The following is a 20,438-nucleotide window of genomic DNA, read 5'->3' as shown; positions in this document are numbered from 1 at the left end:
GCGGCTTAATATTCAAGTACCCTGCCCTGCCAGGCTCTGCCCTACCCCCCTCCATGCCAGGCTCTGCACCCAGTCCACAAAAATTTACGGGAGCTAGTCACGAAGCCGCTCAGCATTGAGGAGGAGCACCAAAGCGTGCTCTTGCTCATTGCCACTCAGCAGTTGAAGAAACTGGATCTCGCAGCAGCCACCACTGATCGGGTTAGCCGCGAGGCAGGAGCATGGAATGCTTGTTCCTGCCTGCTGCACCTCTGGACCACCAGGGATCAGCAGAGGAGGTTCGAGGGCAGGGAAGGGGGACAGGGTGCAGAACTTAGCGACAGCCTGCAATAATTCTGGGAGAGGGAGCTGGCCGGAATCTAAAACCTTGTCCCCCATTTTTGGGCCAATTCCCGGTTTATATTCGAGTATATATGGTACGGCACAAAATATAACAGTAGCGCATTTTCCATGTAATGGTAAAAGTAACACGGTCAGAGCTAGCAAACAGAGTAAGGAAATTGCTGACATGTTCAAGTCACTATTCAGCTGGTGACTGTATTTTTTAAAGCACCAACTGCTGTTGGCTAAATTAGATCCAGATATGCAATGCTGGGCTATATCTGGAAACTGGCATTGAACATCTGGATCTTTGGCAAACCTAACAGCAGGTGCCAGGGAAGATTCAGTGCTAGTACTTGAATACCTAACTGGGCAAACATAGAACCACATAAAATGCAGTCGTGTCTGAACAGTTAGATATACAGCACTGGTACTGAATATTGACAGTGCCTGCATATCTTCTGGGTCTGTCCTTTGTCCACCCTGACACTGCACAGATTGTAAGCAGCTGTGCAGAGAGGGACAGAGTACAACAAACACAATATAGCATAAAAGGCACAAAGGGCCTCAATGAACAAAGACTTGTCTTTACTGACCCAACATGAGTCGTGTTTTGGCATACAATACCTGCACCAGGGGTCAGCCAAAGAATGTAATTAACTCAGGGATCAGAATCAGTCCTTAAGCCAGAGCACGGATAGCATGCTCAGCATCCTGTTCTTGCTTGAACAGGAAACATTGTCATTGAACAATCAAACAGTGAAACTAGCATGCCAAACAAACATTTATGGAGCTCAAATAATACCCCAATGCGTTATAGCAATAGACTATTCTTCATACCCTTAAGGTCTGACTGACATCCAAATTTCAATTCAAACTCGAACTTTCTGATTGAGGTATTAGGCAGGTGCAGGAGATAACTGACAGGGCGAGGTTCCAGAATGACACACCTATCTACTAGAAAAGATATTAGCAAGGTAAGAACCTAATCTCTTTTTTCTAGTGCAATTCCAGGGCAGAACCACTGTGCCGGCTGGGAACACTGAGGACCCAAAGGGAGTACTCTCTTGCCACCACTTCCATTTTGTAAAAATTGGAAAATGTATGTAGAGTGGACCAAGTCACTGCCTTACAAATCTCCTCCGGGTAGACTGCTCGAGCTTCCACCCATGAAGAAGCTACATTTCTATTTTAATGTGCCTTTAAGGAGACTGGTGACTGTTTTCCACCGGCAGCATATGCAGATGAAATGGCCCTATGGATCCATCTGGAGATTGTGGCCTTGGAAGCTAGTGCGCTATGTCTAGCCTGACTAGTGAGAACAAAAAGATGGTCAGGTAGCCTGAACTAGCTGGTGACTCAAGATATCTGAGAAACACTCTTCCCACATCCAACTTTTTCAGAAGCCAGTCCTCCTTCTTAGAACCTGTGGACTGGGACCAGTGAATCTGTTATTCCGTTTTATTGGGATTCTGCGTGCTCTTTCCACTTCGAATGGAAATTTTGAAGACATTGGCACTAGTTTTGGAATGAGCATTTCAATAGAAGCTACAGCATTATTACCCTCTGAGTGTTCAGTTAGCCCCAAAAGACGTATATTTCGCCTACGTGCCCTAAGTGTCTTACGATTTCAACAAACATTTGAGATTCTCCAATTTGCAAAACAGAATAATAACATAAATTATAAAGATGTGAAGATTTTGATGGTCCCGGATTTCGCAAAAAGAACTGCTGACACCAGGAAACTATTTCTCCAACTACAGCCCCAATTAAAACAGCTAGGTGCCAAGTGCGGTCTTTTTTTCCCAGCTGTCATGCGGGTAACTTATCAAAATAAAACTCTACATTTTGATGATCCAACCAAATTAAAAGATTATATTGCACAACAAAGTACACCAATGGAATAAAATCATTTGTTCAATTCAAATGAGAAGTCGTGATAAGCTGGATTGTTTGGCTTCATCTTATTTTGAGAGGTTTATTGATACTGGATTGAAACTTGGAGACTCGGGGATCGTCGGACATTGAGGATTGCAGAAAGCTCTTTTTGTAAAGGAAGGGAAAAGAAGCGGAGAAGGAGTATCTTTTAAACAGTGTCATCTAGATATGAAAGGGTTAAATGTTTTACAGTTTAACAGCTGAACTTTAGAACATTAGAATGGAAATTGGTTCTTTCATGCATGGTATTCTGATTGGATAGTTCTATTTGATCCCACCTCATTTTATACTTCCGGCAATAACTTTATGTTGTTACTATCGCTAGGAGAATAAATAATATATAGCCACATAATATTCAGCTAGACTGAGCATTTCCTTATCTATATAATCTGTATAATTGGGATTTACAATATGTATTCAATAAAAGACATCGGATTATTAAAACAAGAACCTGTGGACTGGAACACTGGCACTCTGATTTCTTGATTGACATGGAAAGCTGAAACAACTTTCAGTAAAAAGGATGGAATGGTGCATAAAGAAACTCCGGCTTCTATGAACCTGAGGAAAGGCTCTCTATAAGAAAGAGCCTGTAGCTCTAAGGTTCTTTGCGCTGAAGTAATAGTCACAAGAAAAACCATCTTGAGTGTCAGATACATCAAGGACACTTTCTGCAGCAGTTCATATGGAGCCTGACTGAGGACTTGCAAAACCAAGTTAAGATTCCTTGATGGAAATGGATGTTTTACTGGGGGCCTGGATCATAGCATCCCCTTTAGGAATTTGGCTATGTCCAGATGAGATGCCAACTAAGCTTTACGCTCTCAAGCCCTGAAACAAGAGTCCTGCCATTTGGATTTTGAGGGATGCCACTGTAAGACCCTTGTCAAGGTCAGCCTGGAGGAAAGCTAACCCCACCGAGATCAAAGTAGAGAACAGCTCCTCTTTCTCCTTAATGCACCAGAACTGAAATGTTTCCCATGCCTTAACATAAGCAAAGATCGATGTAGACTTTTTGGCTCTGAGCAGAAGATCAATGACGGCCTCTGAGTATCCCTTGCACACTAACACCATGCACTCAAGAGCCATGCTATATGAGCAAAGTGATCTGGATCTTCTATGACCACTGGTCCCTGAGAAAGAAGGTCCAGCTGTAAGACTTGTGCCTCTCTGAAGACGTACTAGGTCTGCATACCACGGTCTGCATGGCCAATCTGGAGCCACAAGAATGACTGTTCCCAATGGCTTGCAATCCTGTGGAGTAAAAGGTCTATCATGGGCCACGGAGGAAGCACATACAAGAGCTCAATCTTTGGCCATGGCTGGACCAGAGCATCCAGCCTGCTCTTCCAGACTCAAATCTTCAACTGGGACAGACCAAAGGTCCATCAAGCCCAGCATCCTGTTTCCCAACAGTGGCAAACCCAAGTCCCAAGCACCTAGTTGGATCTCAAGTAACAAAACAGATTCCATGCTGCTTATTCTAGGAACAAGCAGTGGATTTCCCCAAGCCATCTCAATAATGGCCTATGGACTTCTCTTTTAGGAAATTATCCAAATCTTTTTTAAACCCCGCTAAGCTAACTGATTTCACCACATACTCCTGCAACGAATTCCAGAGTTTAATTACACATTGTGTGAAGAAATATTTTCTCTTGTTTTAAATCTACTACTTAGTAGCTTCATCACATGTCCCCTAGTCCTAGTATTTTTGGAAATAATGAACAAGCGATTCACTTTTACCCTTTCCACAACCTTTCATTATTTTATAGACCTCTATCATATCACCTCTGAGATGTCTCTTCTCCAAGCTCAAGAGCCCTATCTGCTTTACCTTTCTTCTTAGGGAAGTCATCCCATCCCTTTTAACATTTTTGTCACCCTTCTCTGTACCTTTTCTTAATTCCACTATATCTTTTTTGATACATGGCGACCAGAATTGCACACAGTATTCGAGGTGCGGCCATAGCATAGAGCGATACAAGGCATTTTAACATTTTCATTTTTGTTTTCCATTCCTTTCCTGATAATTCCTAACATTCTATTTGCTTTCTTAGCAGCTGCCGCACACTGAGCTGAGAGTTTCAATGTATGTTCAACGACGACACCTAGATCCTTTTCCTGGGCAATGACTCCTAACATAGAACCCAGCATCAAATAGCTATAGTTCGGGCTCCACTTTCCCACATGCATCACTTTGCACTTGCTCACATTAATAATAATAATAACTTTATTCTTTTATACCGCCATAACCAAAAGTTCTAGGCGGTTTACACTAAAAAGAGCTGGACAATCAGCGAAATACAATAATACAGTAAAAAAAATACAAATATTTGTAAAATAGAATTTTAATAATAAAACTCACTAAGTAATAAACTTATCGAACAAAGTGGTCTTAATTAATTTCTGAAAACTGCAATAGGATAACATAGCTTGCTGAATACATTTACCTAACCATTTTGATGCCCAGTCTTCCAGTCTCACAAGGTCCTCTTGCAATTTTTCACAATCTTCTTGTGATTTAACTACTTTAGTAAGATAATTCAATTTGCTGATGACACAGATATTCCCATCTCTAGATCATTGATAAATATGTCAAAAAGCAATGGACCCAGCACAGACCCCCTAGGAACCCCACTATTTACCCTTCTCCATTGAGAATATTGACCATTTAAACCCACTCTCTGTTTTCTGTCTTTCAATCCATTAACGGATATTACCTCTTATTCCATGACTTTCTAATTTCCTCAGAAGTCTTTCATGAAGTACTTTGTCAAATGGCTTTTGAAAATCCAAATACAGAATATCAACCGGTTCACCTTTATCCACATGTTTATTCATCCCTTCAAAGAAATGCAGTAGATGGTAAGGCAAGATTTCCCTTTCCATGTTGGCTTTCTCACATTAATCCATGTATAGATGAACCTGAAATCCTGTCATGTGTAGGTGGGAAGCTACCACCACCATCACCTTCGTAATGGCCCAAAGGGAAGAGCCGAGAACTTTTAATGGATTTCCAGGATATGAAATATCAGGATCTTCTGTGTTCTGGAAAGATGGAACTGTGCAGATAGGCCTCCATCAAATCCAGTGAGGCCAGAAATTCCCCCAGTGCCACCACTGCTATGACTGATCCTATTGTCTTCATGTGAAAGTGTGGAACTGTTAGCACTGCATTGATGTGGGTAAGATTTAGAATGGGTCGCTAATTGTCTGAGCCTTTCTTGAGCACGATGAAGAATATGGAGTATTTACACCAGCCTGAACTCAGAGGACATGGGCTGATGAGGACCAGTCAACACGGTTTTAGCAAAGGCAGATCATGTTTGACGAACTTGCTGCACTTCTTTGAGGGAGTAAACAGACAGATAGACAAGGGCGACCCAGTCGACATTGTATATCTGGATTTTCAGAAGGCATTTGACAAGGTTCCTCATGAACGACTACTTCAGAAAATTGCGAGCCATGGAATCGAGGGTGAAATACTCACGTGGATTAAAAACTGGCTGGATCATAGGAAACAGAGAGTGGGGGTAAATGGACAATACTCGGACTGGAAGAGCGTCACCAGTGGGGTGCTGCAGGGCTCGGTGCTTGGACCCGTGCCCTTTAACATCTTTATAAATGATCTAGACATTGGTATGACGAGTGAGGTGATTAAATTTGCGGACGATACAAAGTTATTCAGAGTAGTGAAGACACAGGGGGATTGCAAATATCTGCAGTGTGACATAATCAGGCTTGAGGAATGGGCATCAACATGGATAAGTGTAAAGTGATGTATGTAGGTAACAAAAATCTCATGCACGAATACAGGATGTCCGGGGTGAACAGAATGCTAGGAACGATAAAGAAGGGGATCACAAACAGATTGGGGAAGGTTATCATGCCGCTGTACTGGGTCATGGTGCACTCTCACCTGGAGTACTGCGTCCGGCACTGGTCACTGTACATGAAGAAGGATATGATGCTACTTGAAAGGGTCCAGAGAAGGGCGACTAAGATGGTTAAGGGGCTGGAGGAGTTCCCGTATAGTGAAAGATTAGAGAAACTGGGCTTTTTCTCCCTCGAACAGAGGAGATTGAGAGGGGACATGATCGGAACATTCAAGGTACTGAAGGGAATAGATTTAGTAGATAAGGACAGGTTGTTCACCCTCTCCAAGGTAGGGAGAATGAGAGGGCACTCTCTAAAATTGAAAGGGGATAGATTCAGTACGAATGTAAGAAAGTTTTTCTTCACTCAGAGAGTGGTAGAAAACTGGAACGCTCTTCCGGAGTCTGTCATAGGGGAAAACACCCTCCAGGGATTCAAGACAAAGTTAGACAAGTTCCTGCTGAACCAGAATGTACGCAGGTAGGGCTAGTCTCAGTTAGGGCGCTGGCTTTGACCAAGGGCCACCGCGTGAGCAGACTGCTGGGCACGATGGACCACTGGTCTGACCCAACAGCGGCAATTCTTATGTTCTTATGTCCATTTGTATGCCTTTACTGGCACAGAGCAAACCCTCACTGTCAGGAGATGCAGGGTCACTTAGGGGCGGCATAGACTCTATGGCCTGAATATCTAACAGCCTCTGAAATATAGTCGCTACCTTGTTTGATTTCTCTGGTTGTCCCACCGGGGTGTACATAAACCAGCCTGTGAACTTCATTGATGTTTCAGTTTTATATTCTCTTGTATTTTTCAAAATCTTAATAAACTTTCATGGGAAAAACCCACAAAAAACCAGCCTGTTAAGAGCTGGATGAATCTGAGCTTGTAACAACTGCTTTGAAAGATCTCCAGCATGCAAGAGATCTGCGCCCAGGCCTCTACATATTCTGAGAGTCATCCCCCCTATCTTGAGGGAAACTGTTCCAGACCTGGCATCATTATGCTTTCTTGGAGGTTGTAGAGGAATGACAAATGGAGATCTGGCTCACCTGGACCCAGAGAATCTCTGTCTGGCTTCCTGGAAGGATCTCTTGAGAGGAGGCAGATTAGATTATGGCTGAAAGAAAATATGCTAGCCTTAAACGTTTCAAAAACAAAAGTAATGTTCTTTCTCTGGAAAGAGGGAATAGCGCTAAGCTTTCCAATTCTTCTCGATAGCTCCCCCTGGACCATGTTGACTCTATTAAAATCTTAGGGGTTGTATTTGATTAAAAAAACTAACCTTCCATAACCATATAAGTTCTGTAATTAAATCATGTTTTTTCAAGCTGCGACTGATCCGCTCAATCTCTAAATTCTTAGAACCAAAATCCATTAACATTCTGGTACATTCATTAATCATTGTGAAATTAGATTACTGTAATAGCTTATTTACAGGAGTACCCCAGAAAGAATTAAAACGTTTACAAATAATTCAAAATTCCGCAATAAAATTAATAACAAAATCTAAAAAATACGATCATGTTACCCCCCTACTTTGAAATGTCCATTGGCTGCCAATTAATCAAAGAATTTCTTACAAAATCTCTCTCATAACATTTAAAACAATTAATTCTAAACAGCCCCAATTTATTGATAAATATCTTATCCCATATGACCCATCCCACAGTTTTAGATAATCTAATCGTAAATTGCTGACGGTCCCCTCCCTTCATATAATAGGAACCAAAAGGCATGACATTTTCTCAGTCGTAGCCCCTCAACTTTGGAATACCCTCCCTGCTCTTGTTAGAGAAGAAGCTAATCTCGAACGTTTCAAAATCCTACTCAAGAGTCATTTATTTAAAGAAGCTTTTAATATTTGATTTAAATTTTACAGTATCCTTTTTAACTCCCTTAAGGAATTAAGCAACAACGAGCCCTTTCCTTTTGTTTTTTTCCTTATTTATCTTTCGTTCCTATCCAAATTGTATTTCTAACCCTATTTCCTTTTGTCTCCCGTCTGTATGTCTCATTTATCCCTTTTTAATATGCCAATTATTATTGATGCTTCTTTGTAATTTGTTGGGTTTTATTATTGGCATTTTTATTATGTTTATGCTCTTTTTTATATATACAGTGGTGCCTCACACAACGGACGCCTCGCACAGCGCACGCTGCGCACAACGAACTTTATGTCTTGATTCGTACAACGAACTTCGTTTCACACAACGAAGTCGCCCGAGCTGCATCCTTCCGCGCAGGCACTGCGCTTAACTGCCCTCTCTCCGCCTGGCTCCCTCTTGCCCCCCCGACTCCCCGACACGATCGGGGCAAAAAGGAGCCCAAGCCCTCTTGCCCCGCCGATTCCCCAACTCCCCGACAATATCGGGCCAGGAGGGAGCCCAAGTCCTCCTGGCCACGGCGACCCCCTAACCCCACCCTGCACTACATTACGGGCAGGAGGGATCCCAGGCCCTCCTGCCCTCGACGCAAACCCCCCTCCCCCCAACGACCGCCCCCCCCAAGAACCTCCGACCGCCCCCCCAGCCGACCCGCGACCCCCCTGGCCGACCCCCACGACACCCCCAACCCCCTTCCCCGTACCTTTCTGTAGTTGGCCGGACAGACGGGAGCCAAACCCGCCTGTCCGGCAGGCAGCCAACGACGGAATGAGGCCGGATTGGCCCATCTGTCTCAAAGCTCCGCCTACTGGTGGGGCCTAAGGCGCCTGGGCCAATCAGAATAGGCCCGGGAGCCTTAGGTCCCTCCTGGGGGCGGGGCCTGAGGCACATGGGCCCAACCCGACCATGTGCCTCAGGCCCTGCCCCCAGGAGGGACCTAAGGCTCCCGGGCCTATTCTGATTGGCCCAGGCGCCTTAGGCCCCACCAGTAGGCGGAGCTTTGGGACGGATGGGCCAATCCGGCCTCATTCCGTCATTGGCTGCCTGCCGGACAGGCGGGTTTGGCTCCCGTCTGTCCGGCCAACTACAGAAAGGTACGGGGAAGGGGGTCGGCCAGGGGGGTCGCGGGTCGGCTGGGGGGGCGGTCGGAGGTTCTTGGGGGGGGTGGTCGTTGGGGGGAGGGGGGGTTTGCGTCGAGGGCAGGAGGGCCTGGGATCCCTCCTGCCCGTAATGTAGTGCAGGGTGGGGTTAGGGGGTCGCCGTGGCCAGGAGGACTTGGGCTCCCTCCTGGCCCGATATTGTCGGGGAGTTGGGGAATCGGCGGGGCAAGAGGGCTTGGGCTCCCTTTTGCCCCGATCGTGTCGGGGAGTCGGGGGGGCAAGAGGGCTTGAGCTCCCTCTTGCCCCGATCGTGTCGGGGAGTCGGGGGGGCAAGAGGGCTTGAGCTCCCTCTTGCCCCGATCGTGTCGGGGGTGCCAGGGACCACACGGAGTCACCCACCGTACCACCCAATTCGGGTAAGCGCAGGTATCGGTGGGTGGCTTATTTGCGGGGGGGTGCCTTATTTTACATTTTTTTCTAAAAAGGGGGGGCTGTCTTATTTGATGGCCCTGCCTTATCATCGGGGAAACACGGTAGAAAAAAAAAAAAAAATGAACAGTTAAGTCCCAGTTTTTGCCGCTGAGACTCTGCCCTCTCTCACTGTAAAATTAGACTCTACTTAGTCCGTCTTTAAATTTAAAAAATGTGTGTTGTTTTAAAAAACAATTATGTTTTTAGATGTATCTAAATAAAAATAATAACCAAAAATTTATCTTTTTTTATGTCATCTTAGCATATTTTATGCTACAGAACGAATTATTTTTTTTAACATGTATTGTTATGGGAAAACGCGTTTCACATAACGAACTTTTTGCATAACAAACTTGCTCCTGGAACGAATTAAGTTCGTTGTGTGAGGCACCACTGTATATATATTGTAAACTCGCTTAGAAATTAGATAAGCGATTAAATCAAATTTTAATAAAACCTTAAAACCTTGAAACCTTGCAAAAAGTGCCTGGAGCCATGAAAATTAGACCACCCAGGGCCTCTAGAGGATTGCGGTCTGTTGTAGAGATTTTGGCCAATGATCTGCCACGCTAGTCATAAGACGTCTAGTCGTTTTCTGAACAACAACTGTCCCTTGAAGGGAAGTCTGCAGATGATATCTTTGGAGGTGGAATCTCCTGCCCATTGCCTGATCCAGAGCATTCTTCGGGCTGAGATCGAATAAACTGAACCTTTGATCATGACTCTGACAATGTCATAGAGGGCATTGGCTATGTAATTCACTTGAGCTAATAGGAACTGGGATAAAGGCTCACCCTCTGCCAGCTCAAGCCCTCGCAACCTGGTATGACAGGTGCATGTCACAAAGGAAGCTGTAGCAGTTGCTTTGATTCTCAAGGCCAGTGCTTCAAATTGTCTTTTAAGAATCATATCCACTCTGCATATCTGTTAATATCTCTCACTTGACAGGGACATGAGTTTGGTCACCTTCGCTATCAAGGAATCTACCTTGTGTTGAGCAAACAGCTGTTGACACTCCTGTGCTATCATATACAGCTGAGCCATTGTCTTGGCTTCTTTAAGGGACCCTTCAGGAGCATCCCAATGCTCTGTGACTAGTACACTGATATCAGGATGCCAGGGAAAGGAGGAAGACTTGGTTCTCACTCTGCTCATTATAGAGCAGGCAGAAGAGGGGATCTGCTGGAAGTCCAAGTTTAACTCCCGCAAAGAGTCAGCAATAAGGTGTAATAGAGCCAAGGGTCTGAACAGATGGCGTACTGTGGGGTCATCCCCATGATCGAAGGCCACACTGTATCTTGCGCATCTGCCTGCGATCCTGCATCTCCTGACAGGGAGGGTCCGCTCCGTGCCAGTAAAGGCATCCTCTGAGTCCATAGGGAAAATAATTACATAATCCCTTTCTACTGACCACAGTACATAAAACTTTCAAAAATAAAAGTTGTCCAAATTTACCCTTCCAAATTTTTATAGTCTTTATCTGTTAGTTGTAACTCCACTTTTGGGACCTTTTTGCTCAGAGGGGCACATTGATAGATAGATATTTATAAACATTTACAGTTGGTACTTGTATACCACACTATCCTTAAAAGTTCAGTGCGGTGTAGAAAAAGCAAGGAGACCAGTCACTAACTGAGAGAATAACAATAAAAACCAAAATTAACAATTAATGAATTTATGACAGAAGAATGTCTTATGAGATTTCCTAAACTTCATATAATTAGTCATTGACCTTAGCTCTCTTGGAAGAATGTTCTGCCACTTGGAAGACCGATATGGAATTGTTATTGACAAAAACGTTTTATGAACCACCTTTTTAGCAGCAGGGAAGTGGAGAATCAAATAGTTTCTAGAATCCATATTACAGTTTCTTGCAGGCAAGTCAACGAGATTTATTTATTTATTTATTTATTTTATTTAAAAGACTTTTTAACCACCTATAACTAGGTGATTTTACACAAAAAAAATCCAGTCATAAAAAGAAAAACATACTACATATGTTATTCAAGCAATAAATACAGCAATTCCTTCATATCAGCCATTATTTACGGCACTCAAAAATATATCAATACAAGAACATTCATAACCCAGGATCGACATTTATTAAAATGCTTCTACAAATAATGTAGTTTTTAGGAGCTTCTTAAACTTCTAAAAATCTACAAGAGCTCTTAACGGTCCAGTCAACTTATTCCATAGCGTTACTCCCATGAAAAAAATAGTGGAAGACCTCTCATAAGAACATAAGAACATAAGCATCGCCTCTGCCTCTGGGTCCATCGTGCCCAGCAGTCCGCTCCCGCGGTGGCCCCCCAGGTCAGTGACCTGCAAATGATCCTCTTTTGAAGACATTTTGACCTGTATAGTACCCCTTCTATCTATATCCCTCAATCCCCTTTTCCTTCAGGAACCTGTCCAACCCCTTCTTGAAACCCGAAATCGTACTCTGCTCCACCACCTCCTCTGGAAGTGCATTCCAGGCATCCACCACCCTCTGAGTGAAGAAGAACTTCCTAGCATTTGTTCTGAATCTCATAGATCTATCACAGCTGGGGCAAGCAACACTAAGAATAAAAAAAAAGATCAAGGTGCATAGCTTAAAAAACACTTTAGGAAGCCAATGCAGCTTCACATAAAATGGAATAACTTTCTCAAATTTTGGTTTACCAAAAATTAAACAAGCTGCTGTATTTTGGACTGTCTGTAATCTTTATCTAAGTAATCCATGACATCCCAGATACATGTTATTACAGTCATCGAAATGGGTGTTATAGTTTGTACTAGAAGTTGAAACAGTTTGGGTTTAAAATAGGATCTTATTCTTCTAAGCTGCCACAAAAGGTGAAATACTTTTGTGGTAACAGCTCAAATTTGTTTATCAAAGAATGTATCCTATTTAGGGTTGAACAAATACAAAGAAGAACTGGAGATGTAAAATCCAACCTATGGTCACAAATCCTTTATTTTCATTTTGTATCAAAGTTTAATAACAAGTCTTAAAACAAGCAAAGGTCACAAAAAACAAAGGCCCGACTAGGATCCAAGTTTCGGTGCTTCTTTTTGGACTACGAGATGCCAACGCGTTCATATGCACAGTTTGTAGCACTTTGCAAGTTTATAACTATCCCCTGAGGAAGGCGATGGTATCGCCGAAACTTGGATCCTAGTCGGGACTTTGTCTTTTGGAACTTTGCTTGTTTTAAAACTTGTTATTAAACTTTGATACAAACTGCAAATAAAGGATTTGTGACCATAGGTTGGATTTGACATCTCCAGTGCCTCTTTTTGTTTGCTCTGCTTTGCCTCAAGGCTTGGTACCTTCTTTCCCTTTTCCTATTTAGGGTTACCATATGATTTCAGAAAAAAAAAGAGTATAGACTGAGATATCTGGGTCTTACTTCTACTGAAAGCAATAGAACGGGTACAAGTGGATTGATGTTTTACTCCTTCAAAAATTACAAATATTAGGGAACACTCGATAAAGTTACAGGGAAATACCTTTAAAACCAATAGGAGGAAATAGTTTTTCACTCAGAAAATAGTTAAGTTCTGGAACGCATTGCCAGAGGTTATGGTAAGAGCAGTTAACATAGCTGGTTTTAAGAAAGGTTTGGGCAATTTTCTGGATGAAAAGTCCATAGCCTGTTATTGAGACAGATATGGGGGAAGCCACAGTAGCATGGAATATTGAAACTTTTTGGGTTTTGGCCAGGTACTAGGGACCCAGATTGGCCACTGTGAGGACGGGCTACTGGGATTGGTAGCATGGATGTTGCTATTTTTTTGGGGGGGGGTTGCTACTTTTTGGGGGGTTTCCAGGTACTAGTGACCAGGATTGGCCACCATAAGGACAGGATATTGGGCTACATGAACCATTGGTCTGACCCAGTAAGACTATTCTTATGTTCTTATGGATAGAGACATCTGGGTTTGACTTCCATTGAAAGCAATGGAAGTAAAACCTGGATTTCTCAATCCGTCCTCTGTTTTCTGGAGCCATATGGTAACCCTAGTCCTATTCTTTATGGAAATCCTAAAAACCACACCAGACAGGGGATTGAGACCTACTACCAAGTAGCCACTAGGTGCTAAACTGTACATATTAATGTATAACAGACATTTAATGATGTTGCAATATGAAGTCTGTCGAGTTACTTGCCTGATCTGTTACCATCTCTACCCCAATCATGAGGCCCTTGCCGCGGACATCTCCAATGATATTAAACTTATCTCTTAGTTTCGCAAGCTCCAACAACATGTATGTCCCTACTATGTCGCTGTTTCTCTGTAAACCATCTTCTTCAATAACCTGGTTACAGAAAAAGCAGAAACACACAGCATGATGCCCTATAGATACCATTATATTTAATAGATAGCTAGCCCCTACTCTACAAATTTCAATAAACAAAACACAACTGAAGCATTACTCCTTTCATTCTATAAAAAGTTGTCTACTGTAAGCTGCATTTACATGCTTAAATGTATAGAATACTACCATCCGTAGGTTCTGTGGGCAGGAGGGGTTGGGCAATCCGTAGGTTCCACCCGTAGGTTCTGTGGGCAATCGTCGGGGGGAGGGAAGAGAGGGGAGACTGGCGGCTGTAGCTGCAGCCACTATACTAATCGCAGCAGGGAGATCACTTGCTGTGATTAAGTATAGCAACCGCGTCTAAGCAAACCCGATTTTGTAACTGGCGTCTGCAACTTGGACGTCGGTTACAGAATCGGGTTTAGTTTGGGCACGTTTTGTTCCGATTCTGTATAGAATCTGGGCCTTAATGTGCAGTTACAGGATGGTTAGTTAGCAGGGATATTCAGTGGCATTACCTGACTAAGTGCTGCTGAATATTCCAGCATTTATAGCTCAACCTTTCCTGTCCAGTTAATTCCTTTTGAATATTAACTCCATAATGATTTTTGAAAGCATGATTTATTAAATGGTCCAATAAGCAAAGAATGTAAACCTAGGTTAATACCTGTGAGCTGCAGAACGCCATTTTTACGCAATACTGTAAGAAAGTACAAAGCTGTGAGAATCCCACTTACATCGAGAACTGCGGAACCGATGGCACAGGCCATGGGATTCCCTCCAAATGTGTTAAAGTGCATTGCATGGGTCAGAGAGTCCGAAATCTCTGGAACAAGAAATAAAGAGCGCATGGGACAGAAATACTGCACAGAAGTGGATCAGCAAATCCTTTATTTATCACTTATTAATTATAAGTTCTTGGGAAATATATTTAAGACTAACGACAACCCTCACCACCACCACCACGGGGCCAATATTCAGACTGTTGGAGTTAGCAGGGCAGATTCCCGTGGTCAGCATTAAGCCTGGATATTCAATGTTGGGCCTTTTCCAGTGGCCAGCATTGAATATCTGGTTTATTTTTGGCTGCTAAACTTGGCTGGCTAACTTTCTACATTTCATAGACAGCTACTAAGGCCCTGATTCTATACTAAACGCCTACAGTTAGGCACCTAGATCAGTGTGCCTAGCCAATCTGCCCCCCCCCCAACCCCCCCTTTTACCAAACTGCGCTGCTCAGCAGTGTGAGCTAAATGCTGAGTCACCCATAGGAATAGAATGGGAGGTTTGGCATTTATCTCGTATATACATTGAGGCACCTGCCGCTGCCTAACAGCAAGTAAGCATGGTTAGGGGCAAATTTGAGGTAGAGTTTAGGTGTGGATTAAGTTAGGCTCTGGTGTTTTAGGCCAAGAAAACCCTGGCTTAATATTATTTATTTCTTGGGATTTATTAATTGCCTTTTCATGAAGAGATTCACCCAAAGCTTTTACACTGGGGCCTATTATACCTACTGGTGTCTAAGCGATTTTGATGTCGCTAGGTGCGATTCTATAAATGGCGCCTAACTTTGATTGACATGCAGTAGTTGCTGCTTTTCTAGGCGCCTACTGAGTTAGGCGCTGTTTATAGAATCTGGCCTTAAGTGCTAGTATTCAGCGACTATCTCGCACTGAATATTAGCGCTTAGCTGGCTTTGCACTTTTTTAACTGGCCAGGAGCTGTTTCTGGCTGGTTAAATAACACTGAATATCGGGCGGTATGAGTTATTCAAAAACGTCCCCAAGTATAAGTACTAAAAGAAGGCCCATGTCCCCAAACAGACTGTCCTCGTACAGGCTGATTGGGGACACCAGCAGGAAGATCCCCAATTAGTCTTCTGGTATTTTGCACGAGGAATCGGTTGGTCCATGGTTTTTCATGCTCCACACCTCTGTCACAATTTTAGTCTGCTACTGAGACAGACATGAGAGAAGCCACCGCTTGCCCCGGATTAGTAGCAAGGAATGGTGCTACTATTTGGATTTTTGTCAGGTACTTGTAACCTGGACTGGCCACTGTGAAGGCATAGGATGAAAGTAAGAGGTGATAGGCTCAGGAGTCATTTAAAGAAATACTTTTTAATACTTTTTTTAAAGAAAGGGTGGTAGATGCGTGAAACAGTCTCCTGGAAGAGGTGGTGGATACAGATACTGTGTCTGAATTCAAGAAAGCCTGCGATAGGCATGTGGGATCTCTTAGAGAGAAGAAGAGATAATGGTTACTGCGGATGGGCAGACTAGATGGGCCATTTGGCCTTTATCTACTATCATGTTACTATGTTTCTATGGTTTATATCAGTGGTTCCCAAACCCTGTCCTGGGGGACCCCCAGCCAGTCGGGTTTTCAAGATATCCCTAATGAATATGCATGAGAGAGATTTGCATACCTGTCGCTTCCATTATATGCAAATCACTCTCATGCATATTCATTAGGGATATCTTGAAAGCCCGACTGGCTGGGGGTCCCCCCAGGACAGGGTTTGGGAACCACTGGGTTATATGGACCATTGGTCTGACCCAGAAAGGCTATAATTGAATATCTACAGTATACAATAGGGTGGCAGTGAGGGTGATTGATGTCAACATTGGCTCTGGTTGCAGTCAAATGTTTTGTGTATGATTTTATGTTTGTTAGATTTTATGTATGATTTTATGTTTGTTAGAATATTTATTATGTATGTTTACCTGTGCTTCACTTTGTATAAGGCAAATAATAAATAAACCCAATACAATACAATGTATTTGAATTGATACCTCACTAATGCACAAAAAGGAAACTGTCTTCTCACATCTTAAAGCAGGCCTGTTCATGCTTCAGTAAATTGGGTCCAACAATAAGGCAAAAATGGTCCAAGGGTTCACAGAGTGGTTCAGCAGTGACGAAGACAACTCTGTGATAGTAACATTAGTAAATTACTTTATAAATTTAGTGAAGTAAGATACCCTCAGTGTGAGGGGTCAGCGACGGGAGCAATCCTCCAACGCTTCACACAACAAGGTAAAGGCAACCAAGCCCCCACCTGCACACCATCATCGGGTACCTAAGTGTGCTTTAAATCAAAATAACACAACCACCATAAACGCAGTGAACAGTGAACACAAGTGAATTCAATCACAGCTACCACTCTGGGAACCCCAGTCCTTGAATGAAAAATGAAAAAGGAGACTTAGCTTCAGTAAATCTTTATCTGTCATCCAGGGGTACATAGGGCAAGGCAGATGAAACGCCACAGAATACCAGATCCAACCAGCCTTGTTTCAGGAACACGTCCCTTCCTTAGGAACCCGTCATTCAGAAAATCAATGGCATGATCCAAGTCAGCTGGATAGGGAGGAGCTAAAGGAGCGGGGCACAAGCCGCGCTTAAAAACCGGCGTCAGTGAGGTACACTGAGGGTACCTTACTTCACTAAATTTATAAAGTAATTTACTAATGTTACTATCACAGAGTTGTCTTCGTCACTGCTGAACCACTCTGGGAACCCTTGGACCATTTTTGCCTTATTGTTGGTCTCTTTTGAAGTTTCTTTGGCAATTTTTTTGGAGTTCCTTGTGTCAGTAAATTGGGTGACAAGAGTTTAGGTGTGAAAAGAGAGTTTTCTGAAGGGAGCCAATTTCTCTCCTCTTGGCAGTGATACCAAATACGAAAAGGTACCATTGACACATCAGACACCACAACATACGAAGGTCAGAGTGTGAAGCGTGCCATTTTCAATTTGGTATCACTGCCAGGAGGAGGGAACATGAAATTCTTCCACTGAGTGATTTAGGGTGGTTTTTGGGATTCTAATCTTAGTGTGGGGGGTAGGCAGATGGGGATCCTGGGTCTGACCCTTTTATATACTTTGAAATGTATGTGATTGGGGGAAGGGGGAGAGGTGGGGGATACCTTACACTGATTAGCTGTTTTGATCTGTGCTGCTTAATGCAGGGAAGATTAAGCTGTCCCAAACAACACCATTAACATGACAATATTCTCTTTCATTTGGCAATGTAAACCTGCTATGCTAGCATTTCAGTGGGTTAGTCCAGTGGGATTTTGGTTCATATTAATGCTTAAATTAAACTTGGCTCTATGCTATCCATAAAGCCCTAGTTTTAAGATTCCTAAGTGAAGATATGCTAAAAAGAAGAAAGCCACAACAGAAATGCATTGGTATGCAAATCTAATCTATTTTTGTGGGTCATTACATCTATTGAAAATAAATCAGTCTGAAGCAGGCCACAGAGCTTTATGTCAAATACAAAGGTGTTTTTAACGAGGCAGGGATCTATACATATGTAGGAGATAATTCTATAAAAAGGTGATTAGACATAGGTGCCAATAATTGGTACAGTAGTTACACATGGATATGCACTAGGTACTATTCCTTACGATAACACCTAATTGATATAATGTGTAACTGCAGGGAGTGTATATGTGGGCGGAGCTTGGGTGAACTATGGGTGTGTCTTCAAGTGATGCACATAACTTACAGAATATTATCCGTTACGCTTGTCACTTGGCACATTAAGGGCTCCTTTTACTAAGGTGTGCTAGCATTTTTAGCGTGCGCTAACCCCGCGCTACGCAGCTAGAACTAATGCCAGCTAAATGCTGGCGTTAGCGTCTGGTGCGTGCGGCATTGTAGCGTACGCTATTCTGCGCGTTAATGCCCTAACGCAGCTTAGTAAAAGGAGCCCTAAGTGTGCTCATTTAACCTGCCCTTGACATGGCATAAATCAGTGGTCTCAAACTTGCAGCCCGGGGTCCACATACGGCCCGCCAGTTACTAATTTGAGGCCCTCGGTATGTTTATCCAAATCACAAAAGTAAAATAAAAGAGTTTCTTGATCATATGTCTCTTTAGCTATAAATTACAATATTATTAATAAGACTTAGCCAAAAGGAAAGATTTATCTATATATATAAAATCGGAGGTATGTATGTGTGTATGTATGTGTGTGTGTATGTGCCGCGATCACGCAAAAACGGCTTGACCGATTTGAACGAAACTTGGTATGCAGATCCCTCACTACCTGGGATAATATGTTCTGGGGGTCTCGCGGCCCACCTGCACACGTGGGCGGAGCTACAAACATAAAATCAGATTTCACCCATTCATGTCAATGGAAAAAATGTAAAAAGCTGCCATTCTCACAGTAATTCCAACTATAAAACACTTTCTATGACACTATAACCACTAGGGAGTCTTTATTGTGACAAGTAAATCTTTTGATTAAAAACCTTTTACCAGGTAAGGGACCCAACACGGTCCGTGTTTCGGACTAACCTTCGTCAGGGGTCCACTTTTGATAAAGGGGAAATTTATCAAAAGGAAAAAGAGCCTTGGACAAGTAACAATAGTTGACGCGCTGAAAAGACCGCCGGATTCAATCCGGCGGTCTTTTCAGCGCGTCAACTATTGTTACTTGTCCAAGGCTCTTTTTCCTTTTGATAAATTTCCCCTTTATCAAAAGTGAACCCCTGACGAAGGTTAGTCCGAAACACGGACCGTGTTGGGTCCCTTACCTGGTATAAGGTTTTTAATCAAAAGATTTACTTGTCACAATAAAGACTGCCTTCATCGTGTACAAAACCTGCAGTTTTTTGGTTTGTTTGTTCTGGATTGTTTTCACTGCAGAGAGTTGGACCCTGGTTTTTTCCTTTGTTTTGGTTTGTTACTATAACCACTAGGGACATCGTTTCTATTCTACCACGGACACCATACATATAGAGTTTGTATGTTCTAACTGTGTTTGTAACTGTTTCCTTCATGCACCCCAGTTCATAATGTTATTACATTACATGAGTAAGGGAATTTTTTAAGTACCTTCTTACTTCTCATTTATAATCTTAATGTATATTTTCTTCAAACCGGATGTAGCGGTATATAAGAAATAAATTACATTACATTACATTACATATGCTGAACTAGGAACACAGGTTCCATTCTGAACCGGGAAAAAACTGCATGGAGTTTCTTTTCAACCTGAGTTTCCACATATTGAGTTGTTTAAATCAGTACTGAAACTTTTGGATGCCACTTATTCCAACAGATCTTCCTTTTCAGTTTAAGAGATTGCAAATTCCAGTGACACTTGCATTCTCTATCACAATCAACAAATCACAGGGACAGACTATTACATACTGTGGAGTGGATTTAAGATCCCCATGTTTTTCCCATGGACAACTCTATGTTGCTTGATCAAGGGTGGGTTCACCCAAGAATTTATATGTTCTTGCTCCTGGAGGTGAAACTAAAAATGTTGTTTATAATCAAGTTTTGTGTTAGTTGTATTGTATTCATTTTGTCAAATATTTCACATTATAATTTGAATATTGTACTTTTTATAAAGCTGTAAAAAATAATTTCATTCACCACTATAAAGTATCTTTATTTCAATCCATTTACTGTGTTATTGCTATAATTAAATACCCGTGCAACGCCGGGGCATCAGCTAGCAAACTTTAAAGAGTTTTACCTCATGCAAAATTGTCATTTCTTTAATAAGACATT

At 42.6% G+C, this 20,438-nt stretch overlaps 1 protein-coding gene across 1 annotated transcript in view; it reads right to left on the bottom strand.

The window, feature by feature from the left end:
• Nucleotides 1-20,438, bottom strand: part of AGXT2 (alanine--glyoxylate aminotransferase 2) — an 84,231-nt gene that overhangs the window by 11,499 nt on the left and 52,294 nt on the right. Inside the window, exons 11-12 of the mRNA XM_033932919.1 lie at nt 14,636-14,724; nt 13,749-13,898 (exon numbers count right to left, since the gene is read on the bottom strand). Of these exons, the coding sequence (XP_033788810.1) occupies nt 13,749-13,898; nt 14,636-14,724 (239 nt within the window). The remainder of the gene's footprint in view (nt 1-13,748; nt 13,899-14,635; nt 14,725-20,438) is intronic.

The sequence above is a fragment of the Geotrypetes seraphini genome, chromosome 1 (assembly GCF_902459505.1).
Source record: "Geotrypetes seraphini chromosome 1, aGeoSer1.1, whole genome shotgun sequence".
Classification (NCBI taxonomy): Eukaryota; Metazoa; Chordata; class Amphibia; order Gymnophiona; family Dermophiidae; genus Geotrypetes; species Geotrypetes seraphini.
This window is presented reverse-complemented; position numbering and strand designations above follow the sequence as displayed.